Raw genomic sequence first — 25,784 nt, 5'->3', positions numbered from 1 at the left:
TTATGTTTGTACTTGGATGCCACAGTTCCATTGACGTTGCATCTTCATTGCGTTTAGCAGGCTTCTTTTGAATCAAAGTATGGATTCTTTCAATCTATAACATCTTGGGATCCTCATCATGGAACTTATCCGGCCATACTTTCCAATCTCAAATCCAGTCAATAACTATTGGAGACTGATCCATTTTTTGAATATTATCGCCCTCGTTTTTCTTTTGCTTATTGTTTGTCAAGGATCTATCTAACAGGCAGCGAGCTCAACTCCATACATTTTTATTGTTGAAGGAAATTCCATCACCATTATCCCTTCCAAAACAACAAGACATATGTCGTCGAGCCCGAAGGCACTCCAAGCGATCGTTTTTACGATACTAAGCTTCGTGAAGCATCACGCTATTCGACCTTGTCTTCATCCCTTAGTTAATCTGTGCTGCCGTTCAACAAACGCCTGAAACCTGTGTGTATCTCTCAAGAAAATTCGTTGAACATCCATGCCTGCAACTTGAATTTGAATGCTCGATTGTTGGAATAGTTTAAAACTGCTGTCCGGCAACAAGAAGGGTAACTTATTTCTGAACTACGACATCATCGACATACAAATCTGGCATGATATTGTCGCTGAATACCCAAACCGGAATTTTCGTCAAATCAGCGACGGCGACATTCACTGACGACATTGTATGTTGGCCAGAAATCTTCAAAGTTACGGAAGCAAACAAAAGAAAGGGTTGCCGAAAAGGCTCTTGCTACACACACATACAAGAGATCTGTTGGGCACAGATAAGAGGTTTTTATATGCGGCAAAATCAAAATTCAACTAAAATGTAGTTTTTTCCCAAAAACGAATGCACTTTTTGCTCAAATTTCGAATCATTGGTTAACAACTGAAATCGATGTGAATATTTGATTAAATACCGGACAAAATTAAAAAAGCCATCATTTTTTGTAAGTCACTTTAAACGGTTCCTCCTGATCTTTGATTGACGTATTGGGATTTGTCTTATAGAATTTTGTACCCGGAGGCCCCGGAGGACGAGCTATCGTTGCGAAATTTAGAAAGAAACTTTAACAATATTTGTTCTCTTCCACTAGCAACGGTCGTATCCTTTAAAAAAATCTTCATTTTTATTAATTGACCGTTGTCGAAATCAGAAAACAAATCCACAGACAAGTGAACAAATGTTCTGCCTACGTTAAATTTGTTTAATAGTTTTCATAAATTATAACAAATTACAGCTTTCTTGCTTCGAATCGTATTCATTTTGCATGAAGTTGTCACTTTTGTTTGCCCAACGGCTTACTATTACTAATGTACCGTGCAAAAGCAATTGATGCAATTGATATTGCGGAAATTGCACCTATTTAGACTCCTGTGCAAATAATTTCCACGCAGAAATATTCTCGCACTGACGCACACATATACCGTATTTTTTTTCACCTGGAGGCAAACTAGAGGCAACCTAGGTTCGCTCTAACTGCTGTCATCGTGCTCATTTATTGCTCGAGAGGCAACCTATAGGTTCGCTCAAAAAAGGGACGGAGTCGCCCTGAGAAAAAAGTCAGTTTTGCGAGAAGTTCACCAATACTCTCAACGTTGTTGTCAAAACATTAAACAGCTGTTTTTGGCTGAAAGGAAAACAGTTGAAATAATGAACGGGCAAATGATTATTGCCGCGATTTTAAACCTCTCAGCCAAGCAAAATCGTACTATCTGCAGTCCAGTGCAATCCGGACACGAAAAACGGCAATCCGGATGTGAAGAACCGAATGAAGAAATCCAGAAGGGAGAACAAAATGACAGCTGCATGTAAACATTGCGCTCGTTCTCACGCACACCTACGTATGGAATAACTCGAAACCCGAAACTTGCTTTTTTATTCTGACGGTTCCAGAACAGGGAGATGGCATCCCTATCCTTTGTCATTGAATTTGACAACCATCAAAATTACGGGCCCACGATTTTGTGGGCCCATAACAAACCTGACATTTTGCTGTCAAGGACCCGAACTAAATGTCAAATGCTAGAGAAGTATGGTTGATAGCACACTAACACATTAATCATTCTGATTCCTCATTGGTTGAAATTTTGACTTTTGAGACTTCGTACTGCTTTGAGAGGAAAACACCATAAACGTCTCTCCCGAAGGATAGAAAAAAAGAAAAAGATTCTTGTTCGAAAGAAGAACTAGATTGCCACCTCCCTGTTCCAGAGCCAAATCCGGAATCAAAAAAAATACGCCAATAGACAACCCGTGTCAGTTTTTCAAATCAGCCGTTGCTCGCTTCTGATTTTCGAATCACATTTCCAAACGGCATAATCGTTATTGTTTTGGCGAAAATTATTATGAAATGCATGCGAACCAAGAAGTTGAATAACGAAAATTGACTGATGAACAAATGAAAAGAAACAAACAGAATGCATCCTGTACATTCGGGTACAAGAATGTACAGAACAAATAAATCATGCATTGTTCGGGCGTTTTTCGAATTACTGAAAAATTATTCAAAAATTATGGATTCACTTACAATTTTTACTGATACACCAGTCGCAATTGTTTTTAATTCAATTTTATTCAAAGATGTAAAGAATATCGATATGTGTCATTGTCTATGTATAGGTTGGTGAGCAGATTTTACTGCGCGCAAATTATTTGCACGGGGGTCTAAATAGGTGCAATCTGCGCAGTTTGTTGAAGACGGCAACGGTGCGTATGAAAGTTGATTTTTTGGTAGAAATAATTTGAAGTAACTGAACTCTGATGTTGGTCCTTTTTTCATATAGTCCCTTTTCAACTTTTAGCACACGATAGTTTATATAGAGAATGTGATGGTGTTAGTGAGTGCGGAATTGTTACCTGTCAAATCAGATTCTCTCAATAGTCTAAAAATTCATGCAATTGACAATATGACATTTTACATTGTCGCTGGTTGGTAAGGTTACTAATCACCAGGTCGTAAATTTCGGATTTTTACTGCATTGACAATATATTAGCGCTTTCTGGCTACGCCTATTGGAAATGGACACCCAACTGGTGCTGAAAGCCTCAATAAGTGAACGAAGAAGCACATTATGACACAGTTGTGATTCGAATTGTCTGGGCTACCTGTTTTGTGAAAAAACGTTATGGTACAAACTGCAAACCTTCCAAAATAGGTGACAAAAAACTCCTCCAGCACGCATTCATTGCACTAAACTAAAACATCAAAAATATATTAAGGTAATTACAGTACAGGACCGTAAAATTTGCAAACTGTTCTACGAACAATTTTTAACCACTTTTCATGTGTAGGTTTGTTTTCTATTTGGCAACATAACGAATACATAATAATTCTCAAATTAGCTTTACACGTCTGTAGGTAATAAATTGCAGGTCAACGGCGAAGATTGCTTTGATTCCGTTCTAAGATTTTTTTTTTAAGTTATCACAAGGAAACTCCTTTCGGATGAATTTTGTAGCACGTGTTTCGTCCATTTAGCTTCTATTTATCTTTTCACCACCTATGCCGGAGTTCAACGCCACATTAATGTTCAAACTGCTGACCAGGACCACATCATCGCCATACTGGTACACGACACGACTGTACAGTCCAAAACATATTGTAAAATCCTAGCTTACCCAACATCAGCCATTGAAAATCCATGTGTGAAAACATTGACAAAATCCATGTTTACAAGAATCGACCCAATGTCGTAAGCTAGCGTGTTTTTAAACCTTGATCCAATATCAGATTTATCGATATGTGTTGAAAGATTCATAATTTGATCCACTATCAAATTTTATCGACCCAATGTCGAATATGGAAAAGGTTTTTTATACTTTGACCCAATATCAAAGTTTTCGACCCAATGTCGAACAAGTATTTTCATGCTTTGACCCAATATCAAAGTTTCTTTCGGCCCAATGTCGAGTGAGGAATCGATTTTTCATGCTTTGACCCAATATCAAAGGCTTTCACCATAATCGGCCCAATGCCAACAGTTGTTCGTTTTTTGCAATCCAATATTGCAACCAAATCATTTACCTGAAACAACCTGAAACTTTTCAAAGAAATTTTAATATTAATCAATTACCAAAATCCGTTTCGAAGGACCACTAAATATGTTCACACTAAAAACGTCTTGACTGGTCACTGGTCGAGGAAGAAGAGAGCTATGAGACCGAATACAAACAATGAGCAACATACGAACGAATGCATGGATTACTATGATTGATGCGAAATATAAAACTTAACATGGTTATTTTTTCTTGTGTTTAATGTTTGGGATTTTCAAATGAAAAGAAAAGAGATTTTAGATGTATTGAAGAAATTGCTTCTTAATTTAATTAAATTAAATTTTTGGAGGTGAGGCTGATGGGGAAATTGCACATAGCTTGGTGATTATAATCAGTGATTTTCCTTTAAAGCTGCCGTCACACATACAGGAAAATTTTAAGTTTCGCGTTGATGGTTTTCGACCATTTTTTCGGGAACGTCTTTAATCCGATCTGACTGCAGCTTCTCATACCATCTGAGACTGTCCACTTGACTTGGCCTGAACCATTTCTTAGCTCTGCTAGCACCGTGTTTAGCTCAATTGCTGGCTTTTCTGCCTCCTCACCGGTTCCCACTAACAGCATCCTCGATGAAAACTAGCCTCTCACAGCCTTCCGGGTCTGCCCGAGGCAGATTTTCGACTGCTTTGATTAGCAAAAACTCACCATTAAAAACAGGCACTTTTGTTCCCAACCAGGAACGCGTCAGAAAAAACAGCCGCGATACTATGAACCATTTGTCTTGAATATTATCGCCTATGTGCGAGATTCCGATCAAATGTGAAGGCAAGTTTAAATGTGCTAAAAGTGAATTGAAGATTTTAAATTACAACTCAAAATTTACATTTATTTACCAACCTTTCGATCCTAGGAAGTCGATTGTTTTCGCCAATGATAAACCGGATCTTCTACTCGACCGTGTTTGGGTGTAGCCTCTTCATCCGGGTCTTCTCCGCCATCATTCGGGTTTTCATTATGTTCGAATGAAAAGATGCCACATCCGGATGAAAATTCTCGATACTCTTTAGCCGGAACAACTACCGGGAGCGTCATTCTAGGCTTCTTCATTATAATATTGAAGTGACTTCGACGATGAACGGGCAGATATTTTTCCGTATTTATCGCGAACTCGAAGCGGAGCTCTCACTTGGCGGCGCACTGAAATTAATTATATTTTTGTTAGTCGTCACGTTTAAAATAAATTAAGGATTTTTTCCATTACCTTTTAGAAACTCCTCCATGCTTATTTGATTTTCAAAGACAGATATACTCGAAAACATATATTAATTTAAAAAAAAATAATTTAATTAAAGAACGCGTTCGGCTGCACCATCCACTACTTTCAAAATGGCGAATAAACATCAAGTTTTTCAACCATTTTCTGGTTATCACTCGAGAACAACTAATATGGTTGAATTTGAAACTAGAAAAATTATTGAAAAATAACCATATTGGCAGTTTTCAAACGAAAGCTCAAAAATGGTTATTTTTGAACCATAAATGGTTAAATGAAAATGAGCGTGTACGAAACTATAGTGGAGTAGAGAAGGTCAAGCAAGCACTTCATATAATTCTGTGTCGTATCAATTAAATTTTCTAGAGTTGATTCGAGCTGTCGTGTTTCTTTTTTTTCTCTTTCGTTAGTGGAATAAATGCATGTCCATCTTGCCTTGATGTTTGCTTAGTCTAGTTGTGGAAGCAGCATTTGTTTAGAGAGCTTGCAGTTTTTTTTGACTGAATTAGGCCTATGTTTACAAATGATAAGGATTACGATAATCTTAAGATTCATTCAAGCACAAACTCATTTACTATTTATCGCAAACTATATTTCAGAATGAATGCCCCATAAGTTTTGGACTTTTTGATTTCCAATAACCTTTTGTCTATTTGGTTTTGACGAAAATATGTGACATAATTAATCATGTAACGCCGTTTGATGATACGGACCTGAAGTGATGCCAGGTTTTTCTATTCATCTATGAATATTCTTCTTCTCGATAGCGTGTTCTTCAATGTCACCAAAAATTAGCGATTTAACATCAACATATTGTTCTATAATATGGTGGTATATAATAAGTATAAAAGTTGAGTTGAGCGAGAATAATATATCGCCACTGATAACAAAAAAAACTCGCTTTTGTGACCTCCTATGTGCATTCATCCCTGTTTATTAGGAAGGATTTTATGTAGAGTGATTTATACAGTACTGCTTAAAATAGATTCAGGTGTATAAGAAATTTCATTTATTCTCCATAATATATTTATTGTATGAATGAATGATAGTTGAATCAATTGAAACAATTCACAAAAAAAACTGATTGATTTCATCTTATTTATCGTTCAACATAAATCTCTGGCATCAGGCATTTAGTTTGTAAAGTCAGTTTACTCTGAAGCTTAGAAGATCTTCATAACTCCAAGGAAAATTCTAAAAATCTCATGATTATAAATCACCATGTTAGAAAATGTTGCATATTTTTAGGTTTATAAAATGGAATAAGGGCAATTTAAAAATTTCCGTGCAAATACCCGTTTTGTCGGATTATGTTTGTACTTGGATGCCACAGTTCCATTGACGTTGCATCTTCATTGCGTTTAGCAGGCTTCTTTTGAATCAAAGTATGGATTCTTTCAATCTATAACATCTTGGGATCCTCATCATGGAACTTATCCGGCCATACTTTCCAATCTCAAATCCAGTCAATAACTATTGGAGACTGATCCATTTTTTGAATATTATCGCCCTCGTTTTTCTTTTGCTTATTGTTTGTCAAGGATCTATCTAACAGGCAGCGAGCTCAACTCCATACATTTTTATTGTTGAAGGAAATTCCATCACCATTATCCCTTCCAAAACAACAAGACATATGTCGTCGAGCCCGAAGGCACTCCAAGCGATCGTTTTTACGATACTAAGCTTCGTGAAGCATCACGCTATTCGACCTTGTCTTCATCCCTTAGTTAATCTGTGCTGCCGTTCAACAAACGCCTGAAACCTGTGTGTATCTCTCAAGAAAATTCGTTGAACATCCATGCCTGCAACTTGAATTTGAATGCTCGATTGTTGGAATAGTTTAAAACTGCTGTCCGGCAACAAGAAGGGTAACTTATTTCTGAACTACGACATCATCGACATACAAATCTGGCATGATATTGTCGCTGAATACCCAAACCGGAATTTTCGTCAAATCAGCGACGGCGACATTCACTGACGACATTGTATGTTGGCCAGAAATCTTCAAAGTTACGGAAGCAAACAAAAGAAAGGGTTGCCGAAAAGGCTCTTGCTACACACACATACAAGAGATCTGTTGGGCACAGATAAGAGGTTTTTATATGCGGCAAAATCAAAATTCAACTAAAATGTAGTTTTTTCCCAAAAACGAATGCACTTTTTGCTCAAATTTCGAATCATTGGTTAACAACTGAAATCGATGTGAATATTTGATTAAATACCGGACAAAATTAAAAAAGCCATCATTTTTTGTAAGTCACTTTAAACGGTTCCTCCTGATCTTTGATTGACGTATTGGGATTTGTCTTATAGAATTTTGTACCCGGAGGCCCCGGAGGACGAGCTATCGTTGCGAAATTTAGAAAGAAACTTTAACAATATTTGTTCTCTTCCACTAGCAACGGTCGTATCCTTTAAAAAAATCTTCATTTTTATTAATTGACCGTTGTCGAAATCAGAAAACAAATCCACAGACAAGTGAACAAATGTTCTGCCTACGTTAAATTTGTTTAATAGTTTTCATAAATTATAACAAATTACAGCTTTCTTGCTTCGAATCGTATTCATTTTGCATGAAGTTGTCACTTTTGTTTGCCCAACGGCTTACTATTACTAATGTACCGTGCAAAAGCAATTGATGCAATTGATATTGCGGAAATTGCACCTATTTAGACTCCTGTGCAAATAATTTCCACGCAGAAATATTCTCGCACTGACGCACACATATACCGTATTTTTTTTCACCTGGAGGCAAACTAGAGGCAACCTAGGTTCGCTCTAACTGCTGTCATCGTGCTCATTTATTGCTCGAGAGGCAACCTATAGGTTCGCTCAAAAAAGGGACGGAGTCGCCCTGAGAAAAAAGTCAGTTTTGCGAGAAGTTCACCAATACTCTCAACGTTGTTGTCAAAACATTAAACAGCTGTTTTTGGCTGAAAGGAAAACAGTTGAAATAATGAACGGGCAAATGATTATTGCCGCGATTTTAAACCTCTCAGCCAAGCAAAATCGTACTATCTGCAGTCCAGTGCAATCCGGACACGAAAAACGGCAATCCGGATGTGAAGAACCGAATGAAGAAATCCAGAAGGGAGAACAAAATGACAGCTGCATGTAAACATTGCGCTCGTTCTCACGCACACCTACGTATGGAATAACTCGAAACCCGAAACTTGCTTTTTTATTCTGACGGTTCCAGAACAGGGAGATGGCATCCCTATCCTTTGTCATTGAATTTGACAACCATCAAAATTACGGGCCCACGATTTTGTGGGCCCATAACAAACCTGACATTTTGCTGTCAAGGACCCGAACTAAATGTCAAATGCTAGAGAAGTATGGTTGATAGCACACTAACACATTAATCATTCTGATTCCTCATTGGTTGAAATTTTGACTTTTGAGACTTCGTACTGCTTTGAGAGGAAAACACCATAAACGTCTCTCCCGAAGGATAGAAAAAAAGAAAAAGATTCTTGTTCGAAAGAAGAACTAGATTGCCACCTCCCTGTTCCAGAGCCAAATCCGGAATCAAAAAAAATACGCCAATAGACAACCCGTGTCAGTTTTTCAAATCAGCCGTTGCTCGCTTCTGATTTTCGAATCACATTTCCAAACGGCATAATCGTTATTGTTTTGGCGAAAATTATTATGAAATGCATGCGAACCAAGAAGTTGAATAACGAAAATTGACTGATGAACAAATGAAAAGAAACAAACAGAATGCATCCTGTACATTCTGGTACAAGAATGTACAGAACAAATAAATCATGCATTGTTCGGGCGTTTTTCGAATTACTGAAAAATTATTCAAAAATTATGGATTCACTTACAATTTTTACTGATACACCAGTCGCAATTGTTTTTAATTCAATTTTATTCAAAGATGTAAAGAATATCGATATGTGTCATTGTCTATGTATAGGTTGGTGAGCAGATTTTACTGCGCGCAAATTATTTGCACGGGGGTCTAAATAGGTGCAATCTGCGCAGTTTGTTGAAGACGGCAACGGTGCGTATGAAAGTTGATTTTTTGGTAGAAATAATTTGAAGTAACTGAACTCTGATGTTGGTCCTTTTTTCATATAGTCCCTTTTCAACTTTTAGCACACGATAGTTTATATAGAGAATGTGATGGTGTTAGTGAGTGCGGAATTGTTACCTGTCAAATCAGATTCTCTCAATAGTCTAAAAATTCATGCAATTGACAATATGACATTTTACATTGTCGCTGGTTGGTAAGGTTACTAATCACCAGGTCGTAAATTTCGGATTTTTACTGCATTGACAATATATTAGCGCTTTCTGGCTACGCCTATTGGAAATGGACACCCAACTGGTGCTGAAAGCCTCAATAAGTGAACGAAGAAGCACATTATGACACAGTTGTGATTCGAATTGTCTGGGCTACCTGTTTTGTGAAAAAACGTTATGGTACAAACTGCAAACCTTCCAAAATAGGTGACAAAAAACTCCTCCAGCACGCATTCATTGCACTAAACTAAAACATCAAAAATATATTAAGGTAATTACAGTACAGGACCGTAAAATTTGCAAACTGTTCTACGAACAATTTTTAACCACTTTTCATGTGTAGGTTTGTTTTCTATTTGGCAACATAACGAATACATAATAATTCTCAAATTAGCTTTACACGTCTGTAGGTAATAAATTGCAGGTCAACGGCGAAGATTGCTTTGATTCCGTTCTAAGATTTTTTTTTTAAGTTATCACAAGGAAACTCCTTTCGGATGAATTTTGTAGCACGTGTTTCGTCCATTTAGCTTCTATTTATCTTTTCACCACCTATGCCGGAGTTCAACGCCACATTAATGTTCAAACTGCTGACCAGGACCACATCATCGCCATACTGGTACACGACACGACTGTACAGTCCAAAACATATTGTAAAATCCTAGCTTACCCAACATCAGCCATTGAAAATCCATGTGTGAAAACATTGACAAAATCCATGTTTACAAGAATCGACCCAATGTCGTAAGCTAGCGTGTTTTTAAACCTTGATCCAATATCAGATTTATCGATATGTGTTGAAAGATTCATAATTTGATCCACTATCAAATTTTATCGACCCAATGTCGAATATGGAAAAGGTTTTTTATACTTTGACCCAATATCAAAGTTTTCGACCCAATGTCGAACAAGTATTTTCATGCTTTGACCCAATATCAAAGTTTCTTTCGGCCCAATGTCGAGTGAGGAATCGATTTTTCATGCTTTGACCCAATATCAAAGGCTTTCACCATAATCGGCCCAATGCCAACAGTTGTTCGTTTTTTGCAATCCAATATTGCAACCAAATCATTTACCTGAAACAACCTGAAACTTTTCAAAGAAATTTTAATATTAATCAATTACCAAAATCCGTTTCGAAGGACCACTAAATATGTTCACACTAAAAACGTCTTGACTGGTCACTGGTCGAGGAAGAAGAGAGCTATGAGACCGAATACAAACAATGAGCAACATACGAACGAATGCATGGATTACTATGATTGATGCGAAATATAAAACTTAACATGGTTATTTTTTCTTGTGTTTAATGTTTGGGATTTTCAAATGAAAAGAAAAGAGATTTTAGATGTATTGAAGAAATTGCTTCTTAATTTAATTAAATTAAATTTTTGGAGGTGAGGCTGATGGGGAAATTGCACATAGCTTGGTGATTATAATCAGTGATTTTCCTTTAAAGCTGCCGTCACACATACAGGAAAATTTTAAGTTTCGCGTTGATGGTTTTCGACCATTTTTTCGGGAACGTCTTTAATCCGATCTGACTGCAGCTTCTCATACCATCTGAGACTGTCCACTTGACTTGGCCTGAACCATTTCTTAGCTCTGCTAGCACCGTGTTTAGCTCAATTGCTGGCTTTTCTGCCTCCTCACCGGTTCCCACTAACAGCATCCTCGATGAAAACTAGCCTCTCACAGCCTTCCGGGTCTGCCCGAGGCAGATTTTCGACTGCTTTGATTAGCAAAAACTCACCATTAAAAACAGGCACTTTTGTTCCCAACCAGGAACGCGTCAGAAAAAACAGCCGCGATACTATGAACCATTTGTCTTGAATATTATCGCCTATGTGCGAGATTCCGATCAAATGTGAAGGCAAGTTTAAATGTGCTAAAAGTGAATTGAAGATTTTAAATTACAACTCAAAATTTACATTTATTTACCAACCTTTCGATCCTAGGAAGTCGATTGTTTTCGCCAATGATAAACCGGATCTTCTACTCGACCGTGTTTGGGTGTAGCCTCTTCATCCGGGTCTTCTCCGCCATCATTCGGGTTTTCATTATGTTCGAATGAAAAGATGCCACATCCGGATGAAAATTCTCGATACTCTTTAGCCGGAACAACTACCGGGAGCGTCATTCTAGGCTTCTTCATTATAATATTGAAGTGACTTCGACGATGAACGGGCAGATATTTTTCCGTATTTATCGCGAACTGGAAGCGGAGCTCTCACTTGGCGGCGCACTGAAATTAATTATATTTTTGTTAGTCGTCACGTTTAAAATAAATTAAGGATTTTTTCCATTACCTTTTAGAAACTCCTCCATGCTTATTTGATTTTCAAAGACAGATATACTCGAAAACATATATTAATTTAAAAAAAAATAATTTAATTAAAGAACGCGTTCGGCTGCACCATCCACTACTTTCAAAATGGCGAATAAACATCAAGTTTTTCAACCATTTTCTGGTTATCACTCGAGAACAACTAATATGGTTGAATTTGAAACTAGAAAAATTATTGAAAAATAACCATATTGGCAGTTTTCAAACGAAAGCTCAAAAATGGTTATTTTTGAACCATAAATGGTTAAATGAAAATGAGCGTGTTTCTACCGCAAGAAAACGTAAACGCGAAAATCCGACGCGTCAAAAGTCGTCCAGTTTTTCAGGATTTTTCAGTACAGCAGTAGCAGCACCACCGTCAGAAGCAGAAATCTTCCCGAAAACAGTGAATTTTTCTCGTTTATAGTTTAGCGTTAAGTCGGGCAGGATAGTAACTTATTGCGGGCGTGAGTTCAGTGAAATTTGCACAGACTTTGGGGGTTTGATATCGCATCGTTTCCGGTTGTCGATTCCATCCGACTGGCAGTGAAACCTTGCTCTTGTTTCCCCACGCAGGGTGGATCAGAAGCTCGGGTAGAAAATAGAAAAAAAGGGATGAATCCATATGGCTGTGAGTAGGAATTGTTCGGCCCTCACTAGTTCCAAGTTTTTTCCTTTTTTTTTTTACCTGTTTTTTTCTATTTTTGGGAATATCTTTGATATTCGTTCCTTTCCTTCACACCGATTTTCTCAAATATGTTGTATCCAGTAGGTGGTGTGGAATTTAGGGAGAAGCTTAAGGATTACCTACCCTTTTTCGGTTTCAGTGCCTGAAAAAGTTGACCGACTATTCCTATTAAGTTTGCATGTTTCTCAAAACCGATCCTTCTCTAATTTAAAAGTTAAATTTATTAGTGTTTATATAATTTATCATTTTTCTAGGGTTTCTCTTGTATTGGCTACTGTGTTTGTTATTATTTTATCATGATTGCAACTGAATAGTACGATTGCTATTTTGAAAGTCTATTTATAATTTTACCATAGATCCTAGAATATTTAATAGAAATAAGATTTCGTTCCATTCCTGTCATAAAAACATGTCAGTTGCAGGCTTGATAAATTTGTTCAAAATTCTCCTTTATGTGTCCATAATTTATGTTGTAAATAATCATACCTGTACTGATTTATGTTTGCCTTCATCTAGGCATTTCTCTCTTAGTTCTTAGCCTACAGTGAAAAAAAAACAAGCAAATTATTTATGTGTATCTGTACATCTAAGACTCAATGTGCAGTGCGAGCCTCTAGCGGTTCTAGGGATCACACTTAACATTGGATCCCAAAGGAGTCCCTTCACACATATCCTGTTGTTTAGAGTTATTGATTGCAACCCAGGTTACTCTCTTTAGCACAGAAGAACCCAAGATCACCGTTGTTAAGTTGATTGTACAGAACAAACCCAGCTAGACAACCGTTTAACAATATACACACACAACCCTGCATCCTATTTACTCTATTACTACTGTCCGATATACACCAGACTAGGATATTACAACTGTAGCACTCAACTATGGCAAATAAGATGCTCGGGAAGGGTAAATGTAAGTATCGGCACCCAGTTTACTTTTTATCCTAAATCATTCATCTCTCACCAGTTTCAAAACTACGTTTCCTGAAATTAAAAAAAAAGAATCTTTATCATTGGTTGATGTTAAAACTGATTGTTCCCACCTCTCTCATTAACGAACTTATTAAGATGCAACCACGCTCAGGTACAAGTATGCGTTTTTCTTATGTCCAGTTCAATGTTAATTGTACAGTTTCGAAACGTCTAGTTTGCACAATTTTTAATATACGCACGGAGAGGGAACATTTGTTTACTGTTTATTCGTATTGAGGGTTTATCATAAGTATTTAACAAATATTTTGAACCATTTTCAGTGCCCGTCGAGTCGGAAGATGCTCAGAAGCTACGCTTCCAGGTGGAGCTGGAATTCGTGCAGTGCCTGGCCAATCCCAACTATCTTCATTGTAAGTTTGTTATTATTTAGATAATTACAATGTTAACATCCTATTATAAAGATATAATGCGTTCCAGCTTATGCGCTTACTGATTAGAAGTATCCCAGGTATAATCCGTCACCTTTTTACCTTTAACGAAAATTGCACCCCAAAACACGGCAGAAGTTCTACTCGGGGGCACGTTCTGTCCATAAATTCAGAAAACGAGCTTTAAAAAGTTTACTTAACCCTTTCAAAGACGTTTAAGTTATTCCTAATACGATAATTCGGAAAATTTTGCAATCTGTGGGACTGATGAAAAATATAAATTTCAAATACTACGAAATCCAATTTATATTTTTATTTTTTACAGTATAGGGTAGCTCCACCTCTAGAAAATTGTTTAGCTAATAGATCAATTGCTGGAAAGTCCAGCAATTTGAAAACACTAGCGACACCATGTCTTTCATAGAAGTTTCGATTAGTTAGGGAGCTTTTGGAAAGCTTTTGAAAACGGCCATACATTTGTCCTAACTACAAAACGTCAAACATGTACCTGGCATCGCGGATTGCTGATTTTTCAGCAAAAATGACAAGAACACAACCGAAAGCTGAAAAATCCAGCAATTACAAAACCGATTGCAAAAATTTTTTTACAATCCAAATTTTTACAGTTTTTTTTTCCTTAAAAAAACAGCAAAAATTTGGATTGCTGAATGTTGCGATATGTGGTCTGAGGAATGAATGAGCTACTCGCGAGTAGTGTATAAAACTTGTATTTAAAGATAAGACTGCATATAATAAAACTTTCTGGCATCTGTCAGGCTTAGTTATTTTAGTAGTAAAACCTCATGCATACAAATGAAACTATATGTCTATGAAAGTTGAAAGATTGCCCTTTCTAATGCATATATTTTTGTTTTGGTATGTTTGCAACTTTTAGAGATTTTACAAAACAATAAAAACATGGATTTTTTTTAAGAAATCACCCAAAAAGTACCATTTAACTTCAAAATAATGACTTGACTTCTTCAATGAAGTTGTATAGTTTTTTAATTGTCACAACTCTCTCATACAAAGTTAGTCTCAAAACTCGCTTCGAAAAAAGTTAAACGACTTTTTCGTTTTTTGAGGTAAGTTTTTAAAAAAATGTCTTTAAACAAGTTGTTTTAAAAGATAGAGCTTTGACGTCTTCTACAAAGTTTTTTTTAAAATTAGATGATCTACAAATTTCTCGAAGACACCATAGTGATCAAATGACAAATACAAAAAATAGAAAAATTATCCAACTTATAGGTGAATTGATCAGGAAAAAAAATACAACAAAATATGGGCATTTTAAAATGATGAAACATTGTTGAACATACCATAAAGCTATTTTGACATTTAAGCCTTCAAAAAGCCCATGATCTCGTTTTTCGAGTTTTAAACCACTGTGCGTTGGTTGCTATGAAGAGTTCGTTGACGTCGACGATCATTCGATGGTTGTAGCATTTCTTGAAGTTGGGCCGGCAGTTCGACTTCCGGCTCAGGTGTAGGACGTAGACCCCAACTCTCGAGGAGAATGGATAATGGCACTTGAGTTGTTTCCGGTATTGCTTCCTTTTTAGCTTCGTACCGAGTCCGCAGTTGGTTGCAGTGGGATCGGATAAGGTTCTGTTTCGATGGTAGCCAGATGTTATACATCACCCGACCGATGCGCTCGATGACCATTCCAGGCTGCCAGGTCCATTTGGTTGAAGGCGTAGACCTTAGCCCAGACGAGATCTTGAGGATCGTAGATGCGAGCTTTCGCGCCGTGTTTGCGATTGAATTGTTCTTCCAGGGACGTACGGATGTTCCGGTTGTACATCATCTCGGCAGGAGATTTTCCACCAGGAGCGCTGCGACACGGTGTGGTCCTGTAGCACAACAGAAAGGTATCGATGGCTTCGTCGAGGGTTACCCCCCTGCGGTTATTTTCTTGAGCGACCGTTTAAAAGTGTCGACAAACCTCCGGTCGCTGGTGAGCTGCGTCCCGTTGTCTGTAACGAGCGTTTCGCAAGGTGGCTGCGGTGGTGATGTCCTTGGTTCGTACTACTTCCGGCCATTTTGTGTATGAATCCACCAGAATGAGAAAGTAGTTCCCATCCAGCGACCGGCGTAATCCAGATGTAACCGCTGCCACGATTTCTCCGGTGTTGGCCAGGATTCTATGGTAGTCTTCCGGTCGGTCTTGGCTACGCTGGCACATTCGTTGCATGAACGGACAAGGTTCGCTACTCCGTCGTCGACATTGGACCAGTATACAAACCGACGAGCCAATGAGCGCATTCGTTCAACGCCGGGATGCCCTTTGTGGAGTTGTTGAAGAACGCGCTTCCGGAACTTTGGCGGGATGACCAATCTTTCACCATAAAGTAGGCAACCGGTGACAACGGAGAGACACTCTCGACGTTGGAAAAATTGTTGAATTCCGAGATCGGTGGTACTGGTTTTCTTGGTCGACCAGCCTTCGTTGGCAAAGCGAATCACTTACTGCAAACTGGTGTCGCTTTTGGTCTCGCTCTGAACTGCCTTGAAGGAGAGATCGGTGGAGATGTACCGAATCTCGAAATCGTAAAGAAGAAGAGTAAGGGCCCACTGCTGGAGCATGTTAGCTGTGTAGATAGGAATGCCCTTTTCGAACCGAATATCTGCAGGAGCGATTTGTGGTCGTTCTCGAGAATGCAATGACGACCGAACAGCATCGGATGAAACCACGTAACGCTGAACACCAGCGCCAAACCCTGCTCCTCGACTTGACTGTAGTTGCTTTCGGCTTGAGTGAGGCTACGGTACACGTGACAGATCGTTTTGACTGACTCGTCGGGGTACCTGTGGAACCGATGACGCATCCGCACGCTTTTGACCACTCGAATTTGGTGCCCGCTTTGAGCAGCTGATCCATCGGCTGACGAAGAGTGTGCATCTCCTTCACATACTTGCCATAATAATTTATAGCACCCGGATGAAACCGAAGCGTCGGAACGTCGTATGGAGGTGGCATGTTGGCATGCGGCGGTGCTCTTCTTGAGTTCGTTTCCTACCAGGATGTCATCCAGATAACCAGTGGTGCAGTCGAGACCGGCGAGCATAGCGTCCATCAACTGCTGGAAGCTCCCGGAACGTATTTGACGCCGGGCGACAATCTAGTGAACTGGTAGAGACTCTTGTGTGTATTGATGGTAAGGAGTGGTTAGCTTGCTGCGTCGACCGGCACCTGGAGGTGGGCGTCGAACAAGTCGATGTGGCCATTTTCGTAAAAATGTCCTCGGGCAGGGTCAGCGAGTAGCAATTTGGCTCTAAAGGGAGATACGGTCAAAATTTGGTCAAGGGAAAACGCGTGTAAATCGATGAAATCGTTTATTTGAAAAATCAAATTCAATTTCTTTTTCCAAGTTTAATTAGTATAAAATTCAGGAAAAATAATCAGTTAGGCTTCCGCTTTTCCAAATCCGAATTGCTGGGCCTTACGCTTAACCCCTGCCATCAGATTTTGTACAGCCACCTTGTCCACCTTCTTGGCCGCAGAAAGCCAGTTTGCCTTGAACTGCTGCTCGTCCTTAGCAGTTTTTTTGGTCTTCTTTAGGTTCCGCTTGACAATAGCCCAGTATTTCTCAATTGGGCAGAGCTCTGGCGTGTTGGGAGGGTTCTTCTCCTTGGGAACCACCTGCACGTTGTTGGCGGCGTACCACTCCATGGCCTTTTTACCGTAATGGCAAGATGCCAAATCCGGCCAAAACAGTACGGAACAACCGTGTTTCTTCAGGAAAGGCAGCAGACGTTTATTCAAACACTCTTTCACGTAAATTTCTTGGTTGACAGTCCCGGAAGCTATGAAAATGCTGCTTTTCAAGCCACAGGTACAGATGGCTTGCCAAACCAGATATTTGTTCGCGAACTTTGACAGTTTCATGTGCTTGAAAATATCTGCTACCTTTCCCCTTCCTTTTGCCGTATAAAACTGCTGTCCCGGAAGCTGCTTGTAGTCGGCTTTGACGTAGGTTTCGTCGTCCATTACCACGCTGTCAAACTTCGTCAGCATCGTCGTGTACAGCCTCCGGGATCGCGCTTTGGCCGTCGTATTTTGTTTATCATCGCGATTTGGAGTCACTACCTTCTTGTAAGTCGATAGTCCGGCTCGGTTTTTGGCTCGATGCACGGTTGTAGAAGATAAACCCAGCTTATTTGCGGCATCTCGGAGAGAGACGTTAAGGTTTTGCTTGAAACTATCGGTAACTCTCTTTGTCGTCGCAGTGGCTTCCGGTTTTCGATTTCTCCCCGATGCAGACTTCCTGGCTGTCCACAAACGTTCCCCAAATACTTTAATTATATTTGTAACGGTTGATTTGGGAACTTTTAGCGATTTTGCCAGCTTTGCGTGCGAGTAGCTCGGATTTTCGCGATGCGCTAGCAAAACTTTGATACGCTGCTCTTCTTCGTTGGAAGGCATTTTGACAACTGAAGAGTGAATTCTAAAATCAAAATAGGAGCAACATTCTATACACACACACCTTCAAAATGAGGGGTGTTCAGGTTTTTTTAATGCAAAATTGAAAGAAATACGTCAAGTTGATATTGACCAAATTTTGACCGTATCTCCCTTTAATGGAGTTTTGTATGCTTTCAGTTGAAACATTAATCAATGAACCAATTTATTTTAAGATAAAATATTGCTTAACATATTCAATTCACCTAATGTTCGACTATTCTCTCATCTACAGTCCTGGCCCAGCGTGGCTTCTTCAAAGACAATGCCTTCATCAACTATCTGAAGTATCTACTGTACTGGAAGGATCCCGAGTACGCCAAATATCTCAAATATCCCATGTGTTTGTACTTCCTGGACCTGCTGCAGTACGAACACTTCCGGCGGGAAATCGTTAACGCGCAATGCTGTAAGTTTATCGACGATCAGGCCATTCTGCTGTGGCAGCACTACACTCGAAGGCGTACTCGGTTGACGTCGCTCGGAACCACAAGTCTAACGGGGCTGGCCGTCGGTGGTCAACCGGTGGGTGGCGGAGTGCAAGGGACGTTGCTGTCCAACGAACCGGTGCCGATGTCTACGAACAATAACAATACCACAAATGCGAATGCCAACAATCCTCAGCAAACGGGGCCTCAGCAGCAGAACGGAGGTTTGACCGTGGGTCAACAGAACGGGCTCACGAATAACAGTGGGATGGCGGGTGTTGTGTTGGGTGGTGGCGCCGGGGCTGTCGGAATCGGTGGTGGTGGAGGGAATCTCAGCGGACAGAAAGTGTCGTAAAACCGCGATTGGTCTCTGTTCAAAAGTCTATGTTTTCTTGTGTAAAAAGACTGTTTTTTAATGATTTATAATATACCTATTATAATATGTAATCATGTTGTGGGTTTTTTAATTATCGCCTTCGAAATTTCCATTAAGATTTATTATTTTACGATTGGCATTTTAAATTATTTTTGATCCCTCGCCGAGTATCGGTTCTTATAAAATCGAAGAGATAGAAGAGTTCATGTATCTGGACTTACTACTTATGTATGTTAAGCTGCGGAGAAGGTCATCGGGCATGTGGAACGAACACGACGGAACGACTGGTTCGACGAGGAGTGTAGGAGGATGATGGATGAGGAAAGCACCGCGCGGGCGGCAGTAGTGCAAGAGGCTCCCGTCGGAACCTGCAAAATAACCGACAACGGAAGAGGCAGCGAGTCCGAATTATCCAGGAGAAAAAGCGCCGCCTATAAAGGAGGAGTTCAAGGAGGTGGAAAAGGTGCATCGTTCCAAAGAAACACGAAAGTTCTATCAGAAACTCAACGCATAACGCTAAGGCTTCGTGCCGGGACAAGGACGAGTGATCCCTACTTGCTAGATAGGTAACGGCAAATAGGTTCTTTTTCCGTGCGAGAACTATCTCTGCTTTCAGTGATGCCCATTCTGAATTGAACTTTGAAATGTTACAATTCTCGCAACATGTCCTGCCCAGCGTATCCAGCCAGCCTTCTCCGCCTTCTGGTTTGCCGTACCACATCATCAAGCATTTTGAGTTATTTATTGAAGTAGTTGATATGTGAAATTCGTTGTGCCCGAATTGACCGCAATTGCACCACATCAGAGGTCGCGGGTAGTAGGGCCTGGAAAAATGGCCCTTGTTGTTAAACGTGAGCTGCTGACATGATTCTTCTGAAGACGAGAATCACCATTGTTTTTTTAACCTCGTACATATAAGTTCACCGTGTGTACTTAGTGTTTTATATTAAGCAAAACGAAAATAGAAAATAAATGATTTATTATCGCCAAAATTTTCTTCTACAAGTTGTTTCATATTGGTAAACTGATCATTCCAGCGCAAAACAATTCAGAGGTCCTTGGTTTGCCTTGGTAGAACCTTCGTGAAGCCATCGTCCGGTTGCTGGTCGGACGGAATGTACTGCAGCTCGACATCGCCGTTATCCAGGGTGTCCTTGACGAAACAATATCGTATAGCCACGTGCTTGGTTTTTGGGCTATTTCCTTCATTTTGTGCCAAACAAATAGCGGATTGATTATCGCAGAAAATCTGGATCATATGTTGAGTGTCGATCTCCTTCAAAAGTTGCTTCCACCAAAGTGCTTCTCGAATCGTACGAGATAGAGCAACGAATTCGGCCTCGCATGATGAAAATGCTACGGACGCTTGACGTTTTACATTCCACGAAACGGAACCACCAGCCATGGTGAAAACGTACTCGGTGGTTGATTTTCTGGTGACCGGATCTCCTCCCCAATCCGCGTCGGTGTATCCACAAATCTCCGGTGTTATGGTCTTGTTGTATTCCAGTTTGTACTCTTTGGTTCCTTTTAGGTATCGCATGATCCTCTGACGGCCTCCCAGTGGCGACGACCCGAATTGCTGCCGAACTGGCTAACCTTGTTCACCGCCAACGAGATGTCTGGACGAGTTGCTTGGGACAAGTAGTTCAAACAACCCACTGAACTGTACATTGAACGGTACATTCCGCATTCCGTCGAGCTCTTCCGCTGTTGCCGCATCTAATTTGTCGCCAGGATCAGCTGGGGTTGCCACCGGTTTGCAATCCCCCAGAAGAAACCGCTTCAGCATCTCTTCAATGTAACGCTAGGTGCTGGTTCCATATTCTGCTGGATTGCTTCAATCCATACAAAGCCTTCCTAAGTTTGCAGACTTTCGTTGAATCCTTCACGAATCCTTTCGGCTACTCCATGAAGATGGTTTCATCCTTCAAGTCGGATTGAAGGAAAACCGACACAGCATCCATTTGATGGACCTCGAAATTGTGTTTTGCTACTAACGCCAACAGATACCGCACAGTAGAGTAACGAACCACCGGCAAGTGCACCTCATCAAAGTCGAAACCCGGCCTCTGCGAGCACCCTTTGATGACCAACCTGGCTTTGTATTTGGACACCTCGCCATCAGCACCACGCTTGATTTTGTAAATCCACTTATTGCGGGTCACCTTCCTTCCTTCTTGCAAGTCGCAAAGCTCCCACGTCTGATTGGTTTCCAGAGCCTTGATCTCATCACGCATCGCTTGCATCCATCGATCGCCGTCGGGACGATTCACTGCCTCGCCATAGCTGAGAGGGTCATCAAACGAACCAGCACCGATCTGTGAGTGGGTGGAAACATCATCACCAACGGTAGTCGAACTATAACAAACAAAATTCGAATACTTGCCTGGGAAATGGCGCTCCCTACCGCTGCGCCTCGCCAATTGCTGTTCACCAGCCAGCTGAGTTAATTGCGGCGGGAGCGCAGTGCTGGACCCGGGATCGATGATTTCATCATCGTTTGGGCCATCTCTAACTTCTTGAACTTGAGCATCGTGGAGCTCCATGAAGTTCACCTCGTCGTTTTGCGAAACCATCATCGACTGCTTGCCTTCACCGATGAACAACACGTTTCGGTTTATATCGATGTTGTTAGATTTTGGATTGAAAATTAGGTACCCCTTCGAATGTTCAGCGTAGCCCACGAAAATGCCTTCGGTTGATTTTAGGTCGAACTTCCTCCTCTTCTGTTTGGGTACGTGGATCATTGCCTTTGATCCAAAAACTTTCAAATGTCCCAATGCCGGTTTCTTGCTCGTCCACGCTTCCTCAGGAGTCATCGATTCCAGTTGACTCGCAGGGCTTCGGTTCACCAAGTATGCCGCGGTTGACACGGCCTCCGCCCAAAAACGTTTGTCCAACCCGGCATCGTTCATCATTGTCCTGGCCTTCTCGACAAGTGTTCGGATCATCCTCTCGGAAACTCCATTTTGCTCTGGAGTGTACGGACAGGATGTTTGGTGGATGATACCTTCTTTCTTCAGCAATCGTTTCATCGCCTCGTTGACATATTCGGTCCCATTACCCGTTCGCAAAATCTTCGTCCCGTTTGCCGCTCAACCATCGATTTGAATTTCTGGAAAACGTTGACCACCTCAGCCTTCGATTTCAAGAAATAGACAAATACTTTCCTGCTTGAAACATCCACAAAAACAACGAAATATCGATAACCGCCGATGGATTGTTTCTCTGTTGGTCCGCACACGTCCGAGTGGACAAAATCCAGCAACCCTTCGGACCTGCCACCGCTTGAAGAAAAACTTTCGCGCGCATGCTTGCCTTTTGCGCACTCCACACAGTCGAAATGGTTTTGCTTGAAATTAAAACCGCTCACCATGCCTTCGAGCTTTCGCATACCATGTAACCATTCATTTAATGGTTACAATAAAAATTGTGATTTTTGGGCCAGTTTGGATGAAAAACTTTGTAAATATTGTAAATAAAAATTATTGTTAGTAAATGTCTAAAATTAGGATAAGATATCTACATGTTTGTGTGGTGTCTTGTCCTAATTTTAATAGCAATCGGCTGGTGTCACTTAGGGATTTAGTTTTGTTTATTCATTTATTTATTTATTAAATTCTTCGTTATTTATTTATTTATTTATTTTCGCGTTATTTATTTATTATTCATTTAGTTAGTTATTTGTTAGGTTTAGTTTTGTTAGATTAATATATTTTGTTATGGAATGCACGCCATAAAATGTTTTGTTCGAAAAGACACCAGCCCTCTATATGTCAGTTCCTGTATTGTTCCTGTCATGTTGCTGTCATCGAGAATCTTCGAAGGGAACAAAACATGCTTCACGGGAAATGGGAACATGGAGATGAAAGGACAAGAAAACCTATAAATAGGAGGAGCTCGAGAAGCTCGAGGCTTTTTCGAGTATTTCCGGTCCGAGGTTGAGCAGCAATACTGCCGCTCATAGCAAGTCCGTCCCATTTGCATTTTCATCATTTTTCAGTTTATCGCTGGAATCACTTTAATTTTATCTGTAGTTTCAAGAGAAAACTTTGTTTTCAGTACTTTGTTCTAATGAACATTGAAAAAAACCTCAAGTAATTTTGTCCCATTGAACAAATGATTGCAAGTCGGTCCCATATGGCATAAATCATAGCATGTCAGTCCCACAGCCATAAGGGCCCAGCAAAAGATTTTCAACAGAATCAAAACAAAAAAATTATCATTAAAAAGCGAAAATCTTTCATTGGCCGTTGCAGTGACAGATTCTGTTGATTATTTCGTATATAAAAGCATACAAGTGCTGATTTACCGTTGGACTTTTTACGATTTTTCAATGCCGTTTTTCTCATTTCAACAAAAACGCAAATGGGACGGACTTGCTATGAGCGGCAGAATAGCGCGTCACACACCTTACGTGACTAGCCCGTTTCCAACCGTACTTGGGTGGCATTGACCCCCTTCCCCCGTTATTATCAGTTCCGGTAGTGGTCTGAAGAATTTTCAACGGCCAGCTGGAAGCTTCACGAATCCATTTCCCAGCTGGTCGGTCGAGGTGGCAAAGTGAAGAGAACCCCAGAACAATTGTCTTCCCCCAGTGCCGTGAATCACCATCAGCCTTTACGCGAACACACCGGTGTCCCGCGAGTGCGTTAGGTCGTGCCTGTGACAAGTGCCCCGCCCCCGTGACAACCCCCTAGGGGCACTCCGCGCTGTGGTGAGGTCTGGTGGGAATTCCCTCTAGGTGTTCTAGTGCCGACCAAATCCGTTACTTGCCCCTCGATAGAGTGAGACACTCGAGTGGTTACCGTGCACACAAAAGCTCCCCGGACCGAAGTGAAACGGTAGGCCTACGCCCAACAGGCCGAGTTGTTGCGGGAATTGCCCAAAGAGCAATTCCGGATTCCGTCCTGTTTCTGTATTCGTCCGATCCCGTTACGTTGTTCCAGTAGAAGTCCCTCAACGAGTCGACCACCGAGAAACGGCCGCAACGAGATCATCGAGATTCAAATAAAAAGCGCAAGTACAAAATTAAACCCCACAAACTTACCATTTTCTCTTTGTAAAAATTTCCCATAAACATTCGAGAAACAAAACTCACAAAGAAAAGTGAATTAACAGATTCCTGGAATAAATTTTTTATGGTCTTTCCCTTTCATCCAAATTGTCGAGTCTTTCTTTAATTAAAAGTGCATTCCCTGAAAGATCCAGAATATTTCTTCTCTTGTTGTTTGTTTCCGTAAAGTTTTAAAAAGGTTTAAAAAGTCCGCCCAAGAATCACTATTTTAATTGTGTTAGTTGTTAAAATATATTTCTCCGGTGATCAACCTAGTTTCCCCTGTTGAGCTAGCGCAGGGAATTAGGGTCTCTACGACTCTAACAACCATTCTGGTTCAGATGACCAAGCCGTTGGTGCCAGATACTTGCTTCAGTTGTTAAGAACGACATCTCACCACCATGCTTGCGATTCAATTTGTACAGACCGTCGACTTCAGTACCGGAAGCAATAATTTCGCCGTCGTCGTCTTCCACCTTGCAGCCACTTGCGTTGAATGTGACGGTAAGCCCTTTCATGCAAATCTTACCGATTGAGAGAAGATTGGTTGCCAAATCTGGAACAAGCACCACATCTCGAATTTCAATTGGTCTTTCTGCTAGTTCGAGATTCACCAACCCTTTGGCCCTGACAATGATTTTGAACAACCAAAGTATGAACTTTGGTTGTTCGTCGTGTCCACCGATTGTTCGTAAGTCTCCAACCTCTTGAAGTTCGCTGTGCCCCTCGTCATGTGTCAACTTGCCACCCAATCGAAAAACCAGTCTTGATCATATCCTTTTCGGACGGCCAACATAGCAACCAGAGCTTTCTTCGATTTCGTTTTGTTGCTTTGTTTCACATGCTGGTGACAATCAGCAGCGAAATGGCTAAGACCTCCGCAAGAAAAACACCGTTTTTCTTTCTTGAATCCAACGCCGCTCTTCGGTCGCTTTTGCTTCTGCTTCGTGAAAAAGGCTTCTTCGGTTTGAGCGCCATCTATCAGCCACCTGACATCCTGGAGAAACTTCGCCTTGATAACATCCGCCGTAAGTTCGATCCCAGATGCTTGGAGTCCCATAATCATCGGATTGTAATATGATGGGAGCCCCTTGAGTAGCAACGACCCAAGCCATTGGTCGTTCACCTCAAATCCGATCTCGCTCAGATTATTCGTAGTCTTCAACAGCACCATGCTACTCCAGCTTCACCGATGTCAAACGATCCAGCAAACCACACCTTCGAAGAAGACCGTTATCTTGAAACGCCCTCTGGAGTCGCTCCCATGCGTCCCTCGCGCCGGTTGCCTTCTGCACGATGCTGTAGTTGTTTTTCTCTAACGACAGGCAAATCGTCGCCAGCACTCGTTCACTCATTTCCGGATCCACTTCCTGGTTTTCGAATGGTTGAACGGCACGCCACGTTCCTTCTCTGATGAGGGTCATTCTCATCGCAAACGATCACGACGCATAGTTTTGACGACCTTTCAGCTTCTCGATTGCGGGAAAACTAACCCCAAGTAACACCGATTGTGTTGTAAGACTCTTTAAGCCTGTTATGAAACCTAAACTTGGTCTAGAAGCCTGC

At 40.7% G+C, this 25,784-nt stretch overlaps 2 protein-coding genes and 2 long non-coding RNA genes across 13 annotated transcripts; 1 reads left to right on the top strand and 3 right to left on the bottom strand.

Annotated features, from left to right (window-relative positions):
* Window positions 1–4,314: 4,314 nt before the first annotated feature.
* Window positions 4,315–5,412, bottom strand: LOC129757758 (uncharacterized). Its single transcript, XR_008739790.1, has 3 exons — window positions 5,256–5,412; window positions 4,892–5,191; window positions 4,315–4,834 (listed from the first exon to the last, which is right to left on the bottom strand). It is a non-coding gene; the product is annotated as an uncharacterized LOC129757758 (long non-coding RNA).
* Window positions 5,413–10,889: 5,477 nt separating this feature from the next.
* On the bottom strand, window positions 10,890–12,123 carry LOC129756117 (uncharacterized). Its single transcript, XR_008739394.1, has 3 exons — window positions 11,831–12,123; window positions 11,467–11,766; window positions 10,890–11,409 (listed from the first exon to the last, which is right to left on the bottom strand). It is a non-coding gene; the product is annotated as an uncharacterized LOC129756117 (long non-coding RNA).
* A 31-nt stretch (window positions 12,124–12,154) lies between these two features.
* LOC129756115 (mediator of RNA polymerase II transcription subunit 31) lies at window positions 12,155–19,192 on the top strand. 10 transcript variants are annotated; one of them, XM_055752881.1, is made up of 4 exons: window positions 12,155–12,478; window positions 13,259–13,445; window positions 13,786–13,875; window positions 18,591–19,191. In XM_055752881.1, the coding sequence occupies exons 2-4, from the start codon at window positions 13,415–13,417 to the stop codon at window positions 19,136–19,138; spliced, it is 669 nt and encodes a 222-aa protein (XP_055608856.1). In that variant the 5' UTR covers window positions 12,155–12,478; window positions 13,259–13,414; the 3' UTR covers window positions 19,139–19,191. The 10 variants fall into 10 exon arrangements, with proteins under 10 accessions (XP_055608856.1, XP_055608855.1, XP_055608852.1 ...); XM_055752880.1 differs by having other exon boundaries at window positions 13,254–13,445; XM_055752877.1 differs by having other exon boundaries at window positions 13,052–13,445.
* Window positions 19,193–20,207: 1,015 nt separating this feature from the next.
* On the bottom strand, window positions 20,208–20,702 carry LOC129753233 (uncharacterized). Its single transcript, XM_055749031.1, has one exon. The coding sequence runs from the start codon at window positions 20,700–20,702 to the stop codon at window positions 20,208–20,210; it is 495 nt and encodes a 164-aa protein (XP_055605006.1).
* Between the last annotated feature and the right edge of the window lie 5,082 nt (window positions 20,703–25,784).

The sequence above is a fragment of the Uranotaenia lowii genome, chromosome 3 (genome assembly GCF_029784155.1).
Source record: "Uranotaenia lowii strain MFRU-FL chromosome 3, ASM2978415v1, whole genome shotgun sequence".
NCBI classification, from domain to species: domain Eukaryota; kingdom Metazoa; phylum Arthropoda; class Insecta; order Diptera; family Culicidae; genus Uranotaenia; species Uranotaenia lowii.
The sequence above is the reverse complement of the archived record's forward strand: the minus strand, read 5'-3'. Positions and strand labels throughout refer to the sequence as shown.

Bases quoted from the DNA above. Each gene is read 5' to 3' on its own strand.
- LOC129756115 (XM_055752881.1), top strand. From the start codon at position 13,415: ATGGCAAATAAGATGCTCGGGAAGGGTAAAT. The intron at 13,446-13,785 runs GTAAGTATCGGC...AACCATTTTCAG, and splicing joins GATGCTCGGGAAGGGTAAAT to TGCCCGTCGAGTCGGAAGAT. The intron at 13,876-18,590 runs GTAAGTTTGTTA...TCTCATCTACAG, and splicing joins CAATCCCAACTATCTTCATT to TCCTGGCCCAGCGTGGCTTC.
- LOC129753233 (XM_055749031.1), bottom strand. From the start codon at position 20,702: ATGCGATACCTAAAAGGAACCAAAGAGTACAAACTGGAATACAACAAG.